Source organism: Geotrypetes seraphini, chromosome 1 (genome assembly GCF_902459505.1).
Source record: "Geotrypetes seraphini chromosome 1, aGeoSer1.1, whole genome shotgun sequence".
Classification (NCBI taxonomy): Eukaryota; Metazoa; Chordata; class Amphibia; order Gymnophiona; family Dermophiidae; genus Geotrypetes; species Geotrypetes seraphini.
In genome coordinates, this window is record NC_047084.1 from 168,595,458 (window position 1) to 168,616,626 (window position 21,169).

The 21,169-nt window shown below is 40.6% G+C and overlaps 1 protein-coding gene across 1 annotated transcript in view; it reads left to right on the forward strand.

Moving 5' to 3' along the window:
- RXFP1 (relaxin family peptide receptor 1) overlaps nucleotides 1-21,169 on the forward strand; it is a 154,574-nt gene that overhangs the window by 61,083 nt on the left and 72,322 nt on the right. Inside the window, exons 7-10 of the mRNA XM_033958681.1 lie at nucleotides 6,971-7,042; nucleotides 10,062-10,133; nucleotides 18,476-18,547; nucleotides 20,420-20,494. Of these exons, the coding sequence (XP_033814572.1) occupies nucleotides 6,971-7,042; nucleotides 10,062-10,133; nucleotides 18,476-18,547; nucleotides 20,420-20,494 (291 nt within the window). The remainder of the gene's footprint in view (nucleotides 1-6,970; nucleotides 7,043-10,061; nucleotides 10,134-18,475; nucleotides 18,548-20,419; nucleotides 20,495-21,169) is intronic.

Below are 21,169 nucleotides of genomic sequence, written 5' to 3' on the forward strand. Positions count from 1 at the left end.
AATCATTTTATACTCTTACATCACTTAATATATCATCAAATTCTAACTCGCATCAAATATCCCCTCTCCCTTATACCCAACAATTATTCATAAGCAAAAGAAATCATAAAATATTCCCCCTCCCCCTACCCTGGACGTATATGAACAAAAGGGAAAAAGTTAATATGTATTCTATGCAGTAATTTAAATCTTTAAAGTATCTTGTTAATGGCTCCCAAATAACCTGAAATTTCTTAAAATTTCCCTGTTGCATGGCAATTATCCTTTCCATTTTAAATATGTGACACAAAGAGTTCCACCAAAAGCTATAATTCAGCCTTTCCCAATTTTTCCAATTATACTTTTAAGCCAGTCATTTCCTCAGGGCCAACTATGGACTTTTATCAAGCTGTTCTAGAACTATGTAAGTTCCACTCAATTTGTAGCATCTTTCTAATCATTGTAAACTTCACGGTACTGCGGTATATAAACTGTTATTATTATTATTAGCATCGGATTTTGAGCATCGGAGCACTTACCTCACTGGCCCACGCTAAAACCCTCTAGTGCAGCTTGATAAGAGTACAAGTAAATTAGCTATTGCCTAATATACAGTAAATACTTTTTCCAGTACAAAGTGAAAGTATCGTAACTACAATGAATGACTCTATTGTTAACTTTTATATTCCAACAATGTTATTCAATCCACTTTGCTGTTCCAGGTTTTGATGTCTGATTTGGTTTGCTGAGGAATCATCATGTACGTCTTGTTTCTGCTTTTACTTTTACTGCAAGCATCAGATGTAACTAGGTAAAAGCAGTGAAAATTGGTGAAATTATTACTTCATTAAGGGGTCCTTTTACTAAGGCACGTTAACCGATTTAGCGCACGCAAATGATTACCGCACACTGAATGCTAACACGCTTGTGGACGTGTTAGCATTTAGTGTGCACTAATTGTTTGCACGCTAAATCAATTAACGCTCCTTAGTAAAAGGACTCTAAACTAAACTAAACTAAGCCTTAAGTTTATATACCGCATCATCTCCACGGAAGTGGAGCTTGACACGGTTTACAAAGCTTAAAAATATAGGAAGAGAGAGGAGAAAGATTTACAAGAGCATATGAACAGAGGGGATGTAAACAGGAGAAGAGATGTTATATGTTGGAGAAAAGCCAGGTTTTCAGTTGTTTTCGGAATAGTTGGAGGGAGCCTAGGTTCCGCAGCTGGATAGTGAGATCGTTCCAAAGGCCCGTGATTTTGGAGAGGAGGGATCTTCCCAGTTTGCCAGCGTGGAGGATGCCGTGTAGAGAGGGGAAGGATAGTTTATATCTGTGAGCGGATCTGGTGGTAGCAGGCGTCCGGACGAGGAAGGATAGAGGGATTAGGGGCGGAAGGATGCCGTGAATGATCTTGAAAGCCAGGCAGGAGCATTTGAAATGAATTCTGGAAAGTACTGGGAGCCAGTGAAGATTGGTAAGTAGTGGGGAGACGTGATCAAATTTGCATTTAGCAAAAATCAGCTTGGCTGCGGTATTCTGGATAAGCTGGAGTCTGCAAAGACTTTTTTTTTTGTTGACAAAATATGACAAAATGTTATCCATACTTCTTTACAAGTCAGTAAGCGTTAAAAAAAAAAAAACCCTTTACTTACGAACAGTAACTAGTTACATTTACATAGGTACTGTACAGCACTGGTAGTAATAACAGTTCTTTATAGCTTTTATTCTTCAATTTCTGAAATATCAGTTCAGTTTGATGCCCTTTAGCTGCAGGGTAGTGAGATATCTTTCTTGCAGCACCATACAATGAAAGCACCTGATTTCTCACTTCTTTGAATAGTGAAGTTGTCATGTTGGTCCTCAGAGATATGAATAAATAAAAAAAAGTCTTTACCTACAAGCTATTTGTTGACTTTATTCTATCATATCTAACAACAGCTTTCACCATGATGTGGCCAGAAAATCTTTGGGGATTCACATCCACATTTTTCACATTGTTATGTCTAGTTCATGGACATTCCCCCTAGATACAAAAGTAATAGTGTTGCAATGTGCCATCGAATTTTATACACAGAAGTTTGTGGCAGGTCTTTAAAAACAGTTTCTTCTTTGTGTCCTAATGTGTGCTAAATTTTGATCTACAAATAAGAATCTACAGCCTAGAATTCCATAGTTTAGCCCATGGACCGCATTAGATTCACTAGGATCTCCCACATAAGAACATAAGAATAGCCTTACTGGCTCAGACCAATGGTCCATCAAGCCCAGTAGCCCGTTCTCACGGTGGCCAATCCAGGTCACTAGTTCCTGGCCAAAACCCAAAGTGTAGCAACATTCCATACAGAATCTCAAAGAATAGCAAGATTCCAGAATCCCAGAGAGTAACAAGATTCTAAAATCCCAAAAAGTAGCAACATTCCATGCTACCGATCCAGGGCAAGCAGTGGCTTCCCCCAAGTCTTTCTCAATAACAGACTATGGACTTTTCTTCCAGGAACTTGTCCAAACCTTTCTTAAAACCAGCTACGCTATCCGCTCTCTCCACAACCTCTGGCAATGCGTTCCAGAGCTTAACTATTCTCCGAGTGAAAAAAATTTCCTCCTATTGGTTTTAAAAATATTCCCCACCATTTCTATATTCCCCTAAAAGACAAACATAGCATTTTCAAATTCCAATGCAAATGCCATATTAGCAGCCTTCAAAATAATTACCTGTGTATACGTAAACCACTTTGAGTGTGTAACAACAAAAAGGCAGTATACAAGTCCCATTCCCTTTCCCCTTTCATGCAAATAATGGTGTCAGGTCAAAAGCGCGCCAGGACAAAGGTGCGCGCAGACAATTGAGCGCAGCGTGGAGGCGCGCGTCGCAGAAAATTACTGTTTTTAGGGCTCCGACGGGGGGTTGTGGGGGGAACCCTCCCACTTTACTTAATAGAAATCGCGCCGCATTGTGGGGGCGTTGTGGGAGGTTTGGGGGGGTTGTAACCCCCCCACATTTTACTGAAAACTTCACTTTTTCCATGTTTTTAGGGAAAAAGTTAAGTTTACAGTAAAATGTGGAGGGTTACAACCCCCCAAACCCCCCATAATGCCGGCACGATCTCTATTAAGTAAACTGGGGGGGCTCCCCAACAAAAACCCCCGTCGGAGCCCCTAAAAACTGTAATTTTCTTCAGCGCGCGCCTCTGTCTTGCGCTCAGTTGTCGGCGGCGCCTTTGTCTTTCGCGGGGTTGTCTATGAACCCAAATAATGGCACATATATGAATTAAGTTTTTTCCTATAAATTTTGAAGGAGTGAATATGATAGAAGTTATGATATTGACTTGTGCCTTGATCTAGATACTGCTCTAGAACAGTGGTTCTCAACCCTGCCTGGAGGGCCACCAGGAGGTTTTCAGGATAGCCCTCATGAATATGCATAGGGCAGATTTGCGTGCCTGTCACCTTCATTATATGCAAATCTCTCTCATGTATATTCATTAGGGTTATCCCAGAAACCACGACTGGCTGGTGGTAACATGGCAGACTCAAATCAAGAATGAATGCTAAACAGCATTCCAGATCTAGTTTTCCACCTCCCATTCCCTCTTCACAGTTCAATATGTGGTTTTATTATTATTATCATTATTTATTTACTTCATTTGAACCTGCCCATTAAGTAGGCAGTTTACAAAGCATCATTATCTTACATTCACACATTAAACATGAAGTACAAACAATATCATCGGACAAAATAAAAAAGTCAACAAATTCAGCACATACGAGGGGCTGCTGAAACGTTCTCAGCCCAGCCAACAAAGTTGGGGGCAGTCTCTTGAGGGCTATACACTAACCCCCTGTTTTACAAAGGTGCGTTAGCCGTTTTAGCATGCGCTAAATCTACACACGAGCTAAATGCTAATGCATCCATAGACTAACATGCATGCTAAAACGCTTAATGCGCCTTTGTAAAAGGACCCCTTAGTCCAGCGATTTTCCACTTTTTTAGTCCCATTGGAAAAATACAGAATGATTCTTTATAATATTACCCATAAATAAATGTAAATTAAAACTCAGTAAAAAAACGATCAGTTCAGGGTACTATAGACCAGTGGTTCCCAACCCTGTCCTGGAGGAACACCAGGCCAATTGGGTTTTCAGGCTAGCCCTAATGAATATGCATGAAGCAAATTTGCATGCCTATCACTTCCATCATAAGCAAATCTCTCTCATGCATATTCATTAGTGCTAGCCTGAAAACCCGATTGGCCTGGTGTTCCTCCAGGACAGGGTTGGGAATCACTGCTTTAGACCATTCAACCCGAGATAACAAACCGCAACTAGATAGTGCTACAAAATCAAGGGAGTGGCCCTTTTCATGAGTAAGGAAAATGCTTGAGTACCTGATTGTAAAACCGCTTAGAAAACTTTGATAGGCGGTATATAAAATCCTAATAAACTTAATAATAATAACTTAATAATAATAATAATAAGGCCCAAGGGTGGTCGACTTTGGAGTAACATCAGGAAATTTTTTTTTCCCAATATATTTATGGATAACAAAGGCACAAAACAATTCGAGAACAATACAAACACCATCCAGAATAACAAAGCAGACCAGATCATATTAGACAATAGGATTATTATATTTTCTCCCCCTTCCCCACCTCCCCCCATACACCCCTTCCCAAAACCCAAATAAAAGAAAGAAACAGTCGAGCAATTCAAAATGCAGGTTCAAAAAAAATTAGAAATTGAATAAATGACTCGTGAAAAGGGTTCCCAGATAACTCACAAGTGTGTACCTCCCCGAGAGTCCATGTCTGACACCATCTGTTTTTCCATCTGCAAAAGCTGTATCATGGCTGCTCTCCGATGTGCCAAGGACGGAGGAGAAGCCTCCAACCAGCGCACTAAGATGATTTTTTTCCCCAACAAAAGGGCTGTGTGTAGGAAACCTCGCATACCTTTCGGCACCGGGTTCTTCAGGAAATGCTTTTTAATGGAGAGGGTGGTGGATGCCTGGAATGCCCTCCCAGTGGAGGCGGTATAGGCAAAAACTGTGACGGAGTTCTAAAATGCATGCGATAGACACAAAGGTTCCCTAAAATTTGACAGATCAATCACTATAACTTAGGGCCTCTTCTATTAAACTGCGCTAGCAGTTTCTAGCTGAATAGACCGCGCTGCTCCTGACGCTCATAGAGTTCCTATGAGCATCGGGAGAAGTGCGGGCCATTCAGCGCAGCTCTCTGCGCTAAAATCTGCTAGCGCAGTTTAATAGAAGAGGGGGTTAGGAGCGGTGTTTAAACGGCAGCTCTAGCAGTGGTAAAGTGAAACCAATGCCCTACAAACTTCTATGGTCTGTGTCCTGTATAATATATTGGACTGTTGGTTCAACACTGCCTTGGTAATGACTGCAGCTGTTGGGCAGATTGGATAAACATGCAGAACTTTATCTGCTGTCATTCACTATGTTACTATGTAAATGAGCATTCATCCTTGACAAGTCTTAATTCTCGTTCCCCAGCAGCAATGTAAAGCAGGATTACTGGAGATTTGTTTGTGGGAAAGCTACTGTAAAAGAACGCTGTAATCATCTATCACAGGAGGCTGTGATTTTGGAAACAGCACCTGTTTTTTAAAAAAAATCAGCTAGCTTTTCTGAAATGTATTTGCGTTTCTGTGAGAATTGGCTTCTCTTTTAACTGCAATGGGCCTCATTCCCATAGACAGAGCTCATTGATATAAAAAATAAACAACCCAGTAAGGTTATACACTGGGGATCACTTACAAATCTCTAGCATGGCTCCTCTGATTGCTGCACTTAAAGAATAATAATAATAATATAACATTTATATGCCGCAGGATCTTAAAGTTCTATGCGGTTTACAATAATTAAAAGATGTTACAGATTGAATGGATTTAGCAATGTTCTGCCGGTTAACATTGATTGAAAGATGCTACAAATTGAGTGGATTTAACAAAGTTAAAAACTAGTGATTAACAGCTCTAGGGATCAGTTATTGTGGGATGAGGTTAGTTGCCTAAGTACTTTTTAGGAACAGATATGTTTTTAGGCATTTCCTGAATTCCCCATAAGTAGTAGACGTAAGCAATTGTTTTAGATATTTACCCCATAATGCTGCCTGGTGTGAGAGATGTTCGCACATTTGTAGCGTGCGCTAACCCCCATGCGTGCCGAGAAACTACTGCCTGCTCAAGTGGAGGCGGTAGCGGCTAGCGTGGCCAACAGATTAGTGCACACTATTATGCGCATTAAACCGCTAATGCGGCTTCGTAGAAGGAGTCCTTAGTTTTATCATTCTTTAATAATCAGTGGTATTGCTTTGCTACATGAATTTGTTTTGTTAAAGTCCAGACATTTTATAAAAATAATTTATTTTCAAAAAGTAAAATCAAATTTCTGAAAGGACTATTGAAAAAAAAAAAAAAAGATACTCTTTCCATAATTGGAACTCCTTGTGGTTTTCAGGCAAACACTCTGGAAATTATAATATTTTGAGGGTAAATCAAAAGTAAAAGCAAAATACATTTAACGGTTTTAATAGAAGCAACTATGAGCAATTGAACAAATATCACTTTTCCACATTAGTGTTGCCCGATTCAGGGAAAAAAAATTTCTATTCGATTCGATTCAGCCTATTGAATCGATTTTTCGATTCGATTCAATTTTCCTGCCCAATTAGGTAGTTTTTTCCAAACATCCTGGTGGGTTTATTTTATAGCCTCTTCACCCTCTCCTACCCACACTGGTCTTGTGGTGTAAACAAAATAAACAAACAAAAAAGACTTTTCCTCTCTCTATTAAATCCTAGCAGAAGTTATTTTTCACAAAGGTTAAAAAAAAAAAGCATCTAATACTGCACAGCACCATCTTGTGTTCATGTTCTCAAGTGAATCTGAAATCACGGGGCGGTTTTAAAATGTTGGTCCTGTCCCATTCCTCAGCTGTCACTTTATCATGACTTTCTTCTCTTCTCAGGTATCTGCAGCATAACAAAATTCTAACTGTGTCAGTGTATGCCTTCAGGGGACTGTACAACCTGACCAAGTTGTAAGTACTCATATATTTACCCTACTCACTAAGCATTATTAATCACTTAACTACTGTGCTGGCCAAATTATTATGGATTTTATAACTTAAGTTACTTTTTTTTTCTGATTTAAATTGTTTGAAATTTTATCATGTCATATGTTTACATACCAAACTCAACAACAATACAGAATACAACAGCAGACTACGCAAGGACATCTGTGTTAATCCTTCACGGAGACCTAAGAGACCAACCCCACCACTACCACAACAAAAAGACCCTCCCCTCCCGAACCCCCCACCCCACCACTCCCCACCCCAGCACTCCAGTGTCAAAAGAGAACACCTAGCACTATGGGACAGACCCTCCCAAACAGGGGCCCAGATTCTCCTAAATTTCCACCATTGACCGAGGCCACCCCTGCGAACATCCTAATATTCAAATTTTAATAAAGTAAACAGTTCATTTCTCCATATAATAATAGTGGGCACCTCAGCTTGGTGCCACAACATAAGGATAAATTTTCTAGCCAACAAGAACTTAAGTTACTTTTATTAAAAATGGCTCAGATGTTTCATTGCAAAATACAGAAAACTGTAAAATTAACATCCAAACATGTTTAGTACCGTATTTCCCCATATATAAGCCACCCCATTGTATAGGCCTCAGAAATTGCCGATTTCCATTTTAAATTTGTTCGATAAGCCACCCCATTAGATAAACCATGGCGTTACTGGAGGAGCTGAACAGGAGCGATGTTTTCGATCTCAAGCCTGGCCCCGCCCTGCTTCCTGAATGGCTGCCATCGCGAGAAATGACCGCAGCCATTCAGGAATCAGCGCGGGGCCAGGCTTGAGATCGAAAACATCATTCCTGCCCTGCACAGCGAGATTGGAGGAGGCAGCCGTCAGTCGTCCAGCGGGGTAGGTATTTAAGGGCGATGATTTTTTAAAAGTTTTCACCTGCAGCTGGTATTCCTGGAGTTTTCCAAGGGACTCTGTTCAGCAGGCTTTCTACTGACTCGTCTACTGGGACCGTTCAGTGAAGCAGCTTCTAATTAGCGGCCTTGTTTTTTATGTCCCCACTCGCCTCCTGAGAGAGATGTGGGTTGGGTTCTGTTGTAGGCTTTTTGTTGCTGTAAGATTTCTCCCAGAAAGCCTCAGGGACATGGCAAGAAGCTGGCAACTCGCAAATTTTTCAGGTTAACGTGCTGTGTAACGAATACGGTACTTTTCCTTTGTCACATCAGATGTGCTGGAGAAGAGCATTCCTGATTCATTTTTCATGGTCATTCAGACTTCCACCATCCTCTTTGCACTCCTTTTAAGTGGCAGTACCATCTGCACCTCTTTCTTCATGCCCTTATCAAATGGGGGATTTAAAAAGGTACGGGGATGATTTTAAAAGGTGTGGGGGGATGATTTACAGAGGTACAGGGGGGGGGATGATTTAAAGAGGTAGGGGGATGATTTTAAAAGTTTTCATGTCTTTATAAGCTGCCCCATTTATAAGCTGCCCCATTTAAGCAAGCCATACCCAATACACAGGTTTGTAAAATCAATGTATAAGCCGCGGCCTATACATGGGGAAATGCAGTATATTAAATTGAAACTCATAACAATTGTAAGAACATTTCTCAAATTTTATGTAATATTTGGATATCAGTTGGCATAGAGGGCTATAATCAAAAGAAATGTCTAAGTCTGATTTGGACGTAGGGTGCCAGTCACCCAAAATCGGCACCGGTACAATGTTCATGCTCGAAAAGTATGTCTAAATTATTCCATTTTTTAAAAAATCTTCTATCTGTAAGTCTGGGCATTTGATCATCCAGACTGCCACTACATCTATCTTTATACCACATTCTCGACCAAAAATTCATCCAAGGCCCAAATGCCCAGAACAAGACCTTTTGTACGTGGGAGGGGCCAGTATTGTGATGGACTGGTCACCCAGACATGGCAACAAAGCAGTCTTATCAAAGTTGACATCATCAGCCAATCTTGTAATTTTGGCTATATTCTCATTATTGAAGGGAATACATGTCTAATATAGCAGCCATTTTCAGCTTGTAGAACATCAATTGTGGCTGACAACAGTTTCATGACGCTGACCCATTTCCTCAATAACACCATCTCAGTATCAGTTTATGTCCTATTGTCCTATACTTGGCTCATGTAAGAACCTAAGCGATGCCATACTGGGACAGACTGAAGGTCCATCAAGCTCAGCAACCTGTTTCCAACAGTGGCCAACCCAGGTCTCAAGTACCTAGCTAGATCCCAAGTAGTAAAACAGGCTTTATGCTGCTTATCCTAGGCATAAGCAGTGGATTTCCCCAAGCCATCACAATAATGGCCTATGGACTTCTCTTTTAGGAAATTATCCAAACATTTATTAAACCCTGCTAAGCTGATTTTACCACATTCTCTGCCAACAAATTCCAGAGTTTAATTTCATGTCATGTGAAGAAACATTTTTATGGTCTGTTTTATGTCTGTTTTATGGTCTGTTTTATGGTCTGACATGTAAATGGCGCCACTCTTTTTTTATGCACCTACTGATAACAGCGCGGTTACAGAAACCGGCCCTCAATGGACACTTAATTGTTTAACTTGCTCTTTTACCAAACTTTTCAAACCATCCTTCCAAACCGACCAAACTTTTCAAACCATCAACCAGAGGAATTCTTTCTTACAAAGGGTGGGAATACCTTGTTGATCACAAATTAAAAAGAAGCTAGTATATACATTATATATAGCTATACTAGCTTCTTTTTAATTTGTGATCAACAAGGTATTCCCACCCTTTGTAAGAAAGAATTCCTCTCATGTTCTTGTGAAACAACTATCATTTTCATAAGCACTAAATACAGGAAATAAATTTTATAATATAGAGTTGAAATAACCCCAATTATCTATTAATATTGCAGCATTCTTTGGATTTCCTTTTTGTGCAATCTGCCTCATGTCTGTAAAGCAAGAATCAGAGGCCATGTTACAATCCATTGACTTTACTTTATTATTCTTTCTCTTTCAGGTATTTGAGCTATAATAGGATCACCTCTCTGAAGCCAGGAGTCTTTGAAAGTCTCCATAGCCTTCAGTGGCTGTATGTCTTTTTTTTTTCTCATCATAGCTTGCTTCTGTTTGTTTTAAAATGCCAAAAATACAATATGGTGTCAATTCTATATATGTCGCTTAAAAAGTCAGCGCAGAAAAGGCTGGCACTTAGCGTGATTCTATAAACCACCTCTGGAGTTAGACGCGGTTTATAGAATCAGGCATAGCACTTGTCTACCTGACTAATATATAACATAGAAACATGATGGCAGATAAAGGCCAAATGGCCCATCTAGTCTGCCCGTCCACAGTAACCATTATCTCTTTCTCTCTCTGAGAGATCCCATGTGCCTATCACATGCCTTCCTGAAATCAGACACAGTCTTTGTCTCCACCACTTCTTCTGGGACAGGCATTTAAGCCAATAAAAACCAAGCCTACACGCCAGCACCTATGTTGTGGATGGATTGGGAGTGCTGTCCGTTCTCGTTATTCACGGTAGTACAGTTCCAGAAAATGTTCACAAACCTTGAAATCGTGAATAACGAAGCATGGGGTCTATGGGAAAATAGAGCTTCCAGCAGCTCACATTGCACCTCAAAAGCATAGAAAGTGAAAGCAGATCTTGTGGGAAAATAGGGTTTGATGCCTGCATGAAGTACCGTATTTCACCATATATAGGCTGAGGTCTATATATGGGTTTTGCAATCCAAACAGTGGGTGCAGCTTCCTTATATGGGGTGGCCTATCTAACAACATCGTAGATAAGCTGCCCCATTAGTAGACACCCCTCCCCCCGTACCTTTTAAAATAATGCAGCTTCCTCGCTGGCCTGCCTCCTACAATGTCGCGGCCGCGGTACAGGGCAGGAACGATCTTTTCAGTGTCTAGCCACCACCGCGCTGCTTCTCAATGCCTGCGTCAGTTCTCGCGGGACTTGTGGCCGCGACATTGCAGGAGGCAGCCGGCAGAGGTATGATATGTGTATGGGGGAGGGATATATAGGCCGCCCCCATGTGGTTTTAAATCTCTTAGAAATGCCACGGCTTGTAACATGGGGCGGTTTATCTAAGAGTTTTAAAACATGCATAAGCATTTTTTGCGGCCTTTACACTGGGGCGGTCTATATGCAGGGAAATACGGTACTTCTAATTCACACTCCAAATGTTCGGGGGCCATATCTGGAAGCAAAGCCTGTGAAAATGAAAGCAAAAAAGCTTTTATTTTTCAAGCGCCAGTTCACAAATAAACAAACACGGCAGTGCGAATGGGAAACTTAGTTGCAATTGATGCAACCGGATAGGCGAATCCGCAAGACACAAATGTGCAAATAATGAGAACGGACTGTATTGTATATCACTGCTCTTAACTTTTAGGAACACTCCTTCCCTAGCATGTCCCTTTTAAGATCCATGCACTAAAATTTACACGTGCCACTATACAGAATATGCTTAGAAAGTTGTGCACGTAAATAATTGCTTGTTAATTGGCAATTATCGACACCGAGTGGTTTGTTAAACAATTAAGTTGCATTTGCAAATGCACAACTTTGGCCGCAGTGTACAGAGTCTGGCCCTAAAAGAATCATTCTTTTCTACTTACTTTGTGGAAGTTAAAGGAATAGTTATTATGGTGCATTATGGCCCTAGTGCAAATTATTTGCTTCTTAACATGTGTTATAAGGTACTAATGTGCACTGTATCATAGTAACACCATCAGATGCACATGTTTAGATAACCATCAGAGAAACCCTACAACCCTACAACTAAAGCTCACACATCAATCTCATATACCATATTTGCTGGCGAATAGAATGCACTTTTTCCCCTCAAAATACGCTTAAAACATGGGGCATGTCTTATGTGCCGGTAATCAAAATTATGAGTTGAAATTTCAATCAGTTTAAAACGTCTGGTTTATATTAATATACGGTCATGTCGTTTTTGCTCTCTCTCAGACGCTGCGAGGTCTCACAAGTACGCACTGTACACCCGCGTCACGTTGTTTCTGCTCTCTCTCAGACACTGACTTTTCTATCATACAGTACAATTCTTTTTTTTTTTTTAAATCTTTATACATTTTTAAACTTATAATAAGTGTGATAACATATCCATACAAATAACCATAAAAATATCACTTAATAATCAACAATGATCCATATAATATTCTCTTATCTCCCCCCCCCACCCTTATCTATCATATAATCAATACTTATACAACAGTACAATTCTTTGACCTTGGTAGATTTGTCCAGAACATTATCGGTGTTCTGTGACATTTTATGTTGAGATTTCTTGGTAAAGCATGGCTCAAAAACAACACAGATTATTTTTTTTCTCACAAATGTGTATTAAAAAAAGGGGGGGGGGTCTTATATGTCGCTGCGTCCTATACATCTGCAAATATGGTATATTGTATTGTAACTATAACACCAAGGGCTCCTTTTATCAAGGCGCGCTAAGGGGGTTAGCGCGTCGGACATTTCATCACACACTAACCCCTGCGGCAAGCCAAAAAACTAACGCCTCGTCAATGGAGGCGTTAGCGACTAGTGCAGCAGGCGGTTTAACGCACGGTATTCCACGCGTTAAACCCCTACCGCGCCTTGATAAAAGGACCCCCCAAGTCTAAAGCTCACCTATATATAGAAGCTCATGTATGAAAACACCATCGTAGAAGCTCATTTAAACTCCCCCAGTCATTAGTAGCAGTCTAGAAGCTCTCTGTAAACAATAATTATACTGTGACTGTTCATTCTGCAGATGAATCCGTCAGTGATAATGTATGAATTCCTCCACAGAGTCTCCAGGATGTGTGAAGCTTGGGTGTGAAAGCAAATATAGGCCCCCTTTTACAAAGCGTTTTCGAAAAGGCTGGCACAGTACATGCCCCAAAGCCCTTAGAGATGTAGAGCTTCGGGGCTTTTGCCACGCGGCATTTGCTAGTGCTGCTTTGTGAAAGGGGGGGGCCATAGAGAGCTCTTTATTTAATTTAATGAAAAAGAGAGCAGGTTATGATATCTAATCAAGGACCAATGAAAGAGACAAGCATTGTAGGAGCTTTTGAGGGGGGTGAGAGAATAATTACAGGAATTGGGGATGTGGAATTAGAGGTGGTAGGAGGTGCCAAAAATTCATTTCAGATACACGTTTTAATATCATTGTGCCTGAGAAAGAGGAATGGAGATTTTAGAGAAGAAAACAAGTGACTTTGATGAACAACATGACAATATAATTTGTTCTTATAATGTTTCCAGCTGCGTACCTCTCTCACAGCACTTTTTTCCTTAGCTGTTCAAATAACATTAGTTAGCACGTCAAAGGTGCCAATCACAAGGCAAAAATAGTCTTGCAGGTAAGACGTGATATTTTGAATTTCCAAATTGCTATCTTTAAACTAATTGCTGGAATTATCTTCAAAAAAAGATCTAGATCCTTGTAACTAGATATTTTATAGTTAAAAGGATAGCTCCATCAGCTGCGGCACTGTCAAAACCCTTTCTAAATAATTCAGGCAGCAGTTAAAACAAGATACATAACTGTGATTCCCTCGCCCCCGTTTTCTTTCTCTTCTTTATTGTATTCAAAATTTGAGAGGTGTTTGAAGGCTTCTAAAATCTCTTTTTCTCTTGGCATTCCCTGTACTGTTGATCTGAATAAATGCAGCAGTAACTAATTATAACCCTGTGCAAGTATTGCCCTAATGTATCTGCACAGGCCAAAAGTAATCTAAGGTTAGCAGCTAATTCTGTTTTATTATGAGACATTTTTAAGCAGAGAAGAACTTGCATCCGAAGGAGGAGCTTGCATAGTCTTGAAAGTTCATGATTTGCACTGGTTGCCAATTACTGGCATATTGAATTTAAGGTCCTGGAATAACCGACTAACTCAATCCTCCTCATCCAGGCAAAGGAGAACCCACTCACTTTTCACACACCCACCATCCAAAAATGTCAAACAAAAAAAAACTATATGACAACCTAATAGCCACCAAAGCAGCTAAACTGGACAGACAAATCACCATTCTGTTATCATCGACCACAGACTACAAAACCTTCAAGAAAGTTACTAAAACCCTACTCTTCAAAAAATACATAAAACCTAACTCGACCAGTTCCTACCCAAACCCCACCTACCCACTCTATACCCTTAATCTATATATATAAAATCGGAGGTATGTATGTGTGTGTGTATGTGCCGCGATCACGCAAAAATGGCTTGACCGATTTGAACGAAACTTGGTATGCAGATCCCTCACTACCTGGGGTGATATGTTCTGGGGGTCTCGCGGCCCACCTGCACACGTGGGCGGAGCTACAAACAGAAAATCAGATTTCACCCATTCATGTCAATGGAAAATATTTAAAAAGCTGCCATTCTCACAGTAAATCAAAAACGGCTTCACCGATTTGAACGAAACTTGGTATGCAGATCCCTCACTACCTGGGGTGATATGTTCTGGGGGTCTCGCAGCCCACCTGCACACATGGGCGGAGCTACAAACAGAAAATCACATTTCACCCATTCATGTCAATGGAAAAAATGTAAACAGCTGCCATTCTCACATTAATTCAAAAACGGCTTCACCGATTTGAACGAAACTTGGAATGCTGATCCCTCACTACCTGGGGTGATATGTTCTGGGGGTCCCGTGGCCCACAACTCTATGTTGCTTGCTCAAGGGTGGGTTCACCCAAGAATTTATATGTTCTTGCTCCAGGAGGCGAAACTAAAATTGTTGTTTATAATCACGTTTTGTGTTAGTTGTATTGTATTCATTTTGTCAAATATTTCACATTATTATTTGAATATTGTACTTTTTATTAAGCTATAAAAAAATACTTTCATTCACCACTATAAAGTATCTTTATTTGAATCCATTTACAGTGTTATTGCTATAATTAAATACCCGTGCAACGCCGGGGCATCAGCTAGTATACTCTAATATGCCTTTAACTACCCAACTAATGCTAAAATGCCTCTATTTACCCAAGAATTACCACCTTAAGATATTGACAACTCTTTAGTAATTCTTATTACCCAACATTTATCACCTTAAGATCGCGACAACTCTTTGGTAATTCTTATGTCACTCTTATGACATCTCTTATGCTATTCCTGTACACTTTTATGTTATCTCTGAAAACTTTTATGTAATCCGCCTTGAACCGCAAGGTATTGGCGGAATAGAAATCACTAATGTAATGTCATTTTTAAGCTTGTGCATGATAATGGCCCGCTGTTCGTGAGGTCTTTTCTGCACATTTATAGACCATCGTGAGTGCTACGGTCTATGGATAGGATGTGTTCAAATGTGCCATCTTTGTGCGTGGCGATACTTTCTGGCAACCGCAAAGCTACGCTGGCAGCCCAGGGGCCAATGGGGTGGAATACGTCGCCTCTCGAGATAAGGCAGGCGTCGGGTATGGTTAAAGCTTGGCTATTTGAGCGAGTGTTTTCTTTATAAATTGGTTTCTTCAGTTCCTGCCTTTGTAAGTTTGATGAGAATTGATATTCTTAAGTTGTAGTACAATTTAGTATTGCTACCTTATCTCTACATAACAACACTAGGTTTCTAGACCGCATAGCCATAAGTTCTTAAAGGTTTACAAAAGTTTATTAAAATGATACAATGAGAATTATTAGGTCAGAAATGTTGGGAAAAAATGTAAGTTTTCAGTTGTTTTCTAAATTGTTCATACGAACAAGATGTGAGCAATAAGTGTCGAAAGTCTCTATCATGGTAAGCAGCTTGATATGCTAGCGTGTGTTCAAGATAGTTCTTACTTTTGCATCTCTTGGCTCAGGCTAAGGCAGGGATCTCAAAATCCCTCCTTGAGGGCCGCAATCCAGTCGGGTTTTCAGGATTTCCCCAATGAATATGCATGAGATCTATGTGCATGCACTACTTTCAATGCATATTCATTGGGGAAATCCTGAAAACCCGACTGGATTGCGGCCCTCAAGGAGGGACTTTGAGATCCCTGCCTTAGCTGATGGAAAGACGAAAAGAGCATGTGACTTTCTGCTGTTCTTATGAGACGCTATAAGAAATATATCAACTAAGTATGATGGGGCTGATCCAAAAGCAACTTTATAACGCAAACATCCCAACTTAAAAATAATGATGATTCTATTTTGTATGCTTTTAATGTTGTTATGCGGTATGTTTTTGTAAGTTATTTTATTAGGTATGTTATAATGTTACCCGCTTAGAATTGTAGGATATGTGGGCTATACATTTTTAAAATAAATAAATACACTCACCACTCAGAATAATTTTCACATTAGTCAGATGAAAGGCATCACAAGCATTATCAACATATACAAGTTATCCATCCATCAGAGCATAATTCATGCAAACACTCTGCTGACAGTCCAGTACACCCTGAAAAAACTACCATATCTTACTGATGATATCTGAGCTATCAGCTTGTATCTCTCTTTCCAAGTTTGTTTCAACAACTACTCTATTTTTATGAATCTGTTCCTATATTTCTGATCTGCACATTGTGGGGAGGTAGAATATCAACTCCCATATAGCTAATTTTATTATGGTGTGTTAAACTGAGTTTTTCTTTTGCTTTCTTTCTCATTTTGCTCCTTGTTTGAGTATCACATATCTTCTTTGTGTTTTTGCAGTAAAGCAGGTTAAAGCAAGTGTGGCGAGGAACATGGTTCTTTGAGTTGTCTGGCAGGATCTATTGTTTTGCTTTAAACATGAGTGACCTGGGCCTAAAAGGAGTGGTGTATGAGGCTCTGCTGTCATTTACAATTTGTTACAATTTGTTACACCGCCAAATCAAATTTCAAGGCAGTTTGCATCCAAAGGTTAAAAAGTACATCTAATATAATAAAATGCTAGGCCGCGCATGCGCAGTTCCTAAGTGTGTGCCGCTTTTCCGTGAGCTGTAGCGACACATAGGAAGTGCGCATGCGCGGCTTCTGGTCCGTCCTGCTCCTGCGTGTTCGCGCATCACAAAATCTTCCCTGCTCTCCACCTACCGGCCGAAGCATGAGCGAGCTGCGGAAGTGGTGGTGGTGGTGGCCGGCCTCAGGTATCAGTTTGACGTTAGGATGGTGGGGTGGGAAGGCCTGCGGAGCCCAGCAACTTTCCGTTGCCCGGGACACGAGTCATTTGCCACCGCCCCCCCCCCTTCCGTTCCCGCGGGCCCGACTGGCGATTTAAGCAGCGTATGCATCAGTCTTCACACGCTGCTTCGGGCCCATCTACTGCCCTGATTTGCTCCGGACGTGCCTGAGTAAATCAGGGCAGTAGAAGGACCCGAAGCAGCGTGTGAACACTGATGCACACGCTGCTTAAATCGCCAGTCGGGCCCGCGGGAACGGAAGGGGGGGGGCGGCAAATGACTCGGACCCGCGTTTGTAGTCGTCACTGTGGGAAGGGAAAGAGGGTAGAGGAAACGCTAATGCTGCTGTACAGGGAACTGGTGTGGGGGGAGGGAAATGGAAGGGGGAGGGAATGCTGCTTTGCACAGACAGAGGGAGGAAGGGAGACAGAAAGAAAAGAAGAAAGACACAGGGCCAGGGAGATATACAGAAAGTCAAACAGACAAAGGGGGCCAGGGACAGAGACAGACAGATAAAAAGACAGCGGGAGTCGCGTCAGGAGGGGTGCGGGATGGTAGTGGACAGCCAAGGAAAAAGAAAGACAGAAAGAAAGACAGAAATACAGAAAGCTGCTAAGGAGAGAGAGAGAAAGAAATAAAGACAGACACACACACATATATTCTAGCACCCGTTAATGTAACGGGCTATAAGACTAGTATATTTATAAATACAGAATAATAATAATAATAATAACTTTATTCTTGTATACCGCAATACCATGGAAGTTCAATGCGGTTAACAATAGAAGAGACTGTACATTTACAGCGATGATACATATTACAGTGTTGTTACATTTACAGAGATGTTACATAAATAGCAGTAATAAAAAGGCATATACTAAAGAAGAGACAGTATGTATATAGCGATGTTACATGTTATAGCGGTGGTAAATGGAGGCAATGAAAAGGCAGGGCAATTAGGTAAAACAGAAATTGAGAAAGAGAGGCCATAGTGGCTTGGGAGGGGGGCGTAGTCAGAGGGAATGGAGGCATGTCGAGGTCAGGAGGGTGCCTATGGGAGAGGCCTTAGGCGCCTGGGTCAATCATAGCCTTAGACTCCTCCCCGGTGCATCCCAGGATTGGCCTCTCCCATAGGACTCCCTGAAGAGTCTCCCACCTCCTGCTCTGCAGTAGAGGCATTCTTCATATGTGGATGTTGGGAATTTTGCAAGGGATAAAAACTTATTTTCAAATTCCATGACTACAAAACTGTATATTAAATTAATTGTTCTTCTTTTTCTTGCTCACCTTTGTACTCACAGAGTCATCGAGAACAATAGGATCCAGAAAATCTCCCCACAAACATTTTATGGTCTCAACTCCCTTATACTTCTGTAAGTTTTGAAATAAAATGATGAACAATAAGCCTTTATAAATTGCTGGATTCGGACTACCAGCTTAAGAGTCATTTTATAACTGTGTAAAAAGTAAGCATATTCTTTTTTTCTGAGCAGACCTTGCCAGATTTTAAATGTGAAAATGTACGTGTAGAACTCAACTAAAGATGCGCATGTAAATTTAAATAATTATTATTTTATTATTTATAGCATTTATATACCACTTGTAAACTAAAGGCTCCTTTTACGAAGCCGTGTTAGCAGTTTAATGCGCGTAACAGTGTGCGCTAATTTGCCGGCCACGCTAGCCGCTACCACCTCCTCTTGAGCAGGCGGTAGCTTTTTGGCTAAGGCGGGGGTTAGCGCACGCTAAAATGTTGCGCGGCTTCGTAAAAGGAGCACTAAGTGGTGTACATTCAGGTACTCAAGTATTTTTCCCTATCTGTCCTGGCAGGCTCACACTCTATCTAATGTACCTGGAGCAAGGGGGGGGGGGGATTAAGTGACTTGCCCAGGGTCACAAGAAGCAGTGTAGGATTAGTGCAATTATTAGTTCCAATTGGCTTGTCAATTAAATTATGTACACAAATTGGGTACGTGCTCAATTTGCGCTTGCAGTATTTGAACGCTTAGGGAGTTAGTGCCAAGTTTATAACAGATTCCTGGTGCCAAAATTCACTAGTTATAGAATACTAGTATGAATTAGGCACAGACAGCTAGCCAAGTCATTGGCCATTGTAACTGTTGGTGCCTAATTGTGCCCTGAAGTGTGTGTAACGTATAATATTCTTCAAGTGTGAATTTAGAAAATTGCCCTTAACATACTTCTGGTCCAGGGATTTAAAATTACTGGCAAGTTTGAAACTTTGTACAGACCCACCATTAATTTAAGGGGCCCTTTCACTACAGCTTAGCATGCATTTCATGGACATTAGCATGCATTACAGTCTGGAATAATATAGGAATAATATAGGATATGCAGCATTTAGCATACACTAATATCCATTGGTGCATGCTAACCTGTAGTAAAAGGGCCCCTAATTGCAACGTTGATGTTTTTACCCTAAAACACATGGAAAATATAGACTACCCATTACTAAAGGAAAGAAACAGTCTTAATTGAATTCTGTCATTTTTCGCCCTCATAATCATAAACATTGAAAGCAGGTTACAATAAAAAGAAACTAAAATAAAACAAAATAGGTGTGGTGGTTTATATTACTGATGTCTGTCAAAGAACTGGGATCACTTCTGTTAGCCTCCTACTATGAATTTCTTACCCCTTCTATTACACAGGTGCGCTAAGCTTTTTAGCGCGCACTAAATATTAGCGCATGCTAAACACATGCTAAATGCTGACGCGTGCATGTTATCCTATGGACGCGTTAGTGGTTAGCACATGCGTTGATTTAGCGTGTGCTAAATCCACGCTAAGACGCTTAGCACGCCTTTGTAAAAGAGGGCCTTAGTGCTAGCTGTGAACTTATATAAAAGTGCTAAATAAAGAAAAATTTATTATAAAAAAAAAAAAAGCTCTCTAAATACACTATTATCAGTAGAACAACAATATATTAATATGAAGATCTATAAGGGTAATAGAATAATCCATCAGAGCAATGAAATCACCCCAACTCTCTCATCTTTGATTTTCCCCATTAATTTATTTTGTTTCCAGTACTGATCCTTCTGTCTGAAAAGGTCCTTCTTTCTGCCTCCTTCAGGTTATACGAACAGGCTTTTGGACTTTGATAGATGTGGTCCTGAATCACTGCTTTAATGTCGTTTTCCTGGAGCGTTTCCATAGCCTGCATAGCCATCTTGTCTCTATGTGGCCTATATTCTAATTTTTTCTGCTTTTTTTCCCCTCAGAGTTATGCTGAACAATTCTGTTGAACAACTCCCTGATAAATCGTTGTGTCAGTACATGTCTAAATTAAACTGGCTGTAAGTTTATGATTAATTCACATTTAATCACGTTTGCAAGATTCTTTCATTGAACACAGAGGTGGATTTAATCATCATATTTAGTGGCTTCCCTTTGTCCAGAGATTCACAACCCTGTCCTGGAGGTATATTTAACTGTTATGGTTTTCAGGGTATTCACTATGATTTCGTATGAGGCATGTAATGGTCGATATTCAAAATGATTTAACCAGCCAGAAATGGCTCCTAACAGGTCCTAAATGGCTCCTAACAGGTCCTAAATGCTTGTTTGGGACTATCCGCTAATTTTCAGTGGCACTTAACTGGTAAACACTGCTGAAAATTAGTAGTTAGGTCTGGATTTTCTATAGGGCACCAATATCGACGGCTGCCTTCAAAGCGGCCGCCGATCTTGTGTCAATCATGCGTTGGCGCCCTATAAAGAATCACACATTTGCAAAAGATAAGCACCAGAAACATAGAACAATAAGAAAGGCGAGAGGAGGAGTCTGTCCAGCACAAAGGGTCTTTATTCAAAACGTCCCAACAAGGATCCAAGTTTCAGCGCGCAAAGTGACGCCTTCCTCAGGGGACACTGACATAAAATCGGCAAAAAAATGCACGTGCTGTGTGGAGTCTACAGGCACTCTGGAGTGTAGACAGGGCTTATCTTCGTTGCGAATCGCTACTACATAG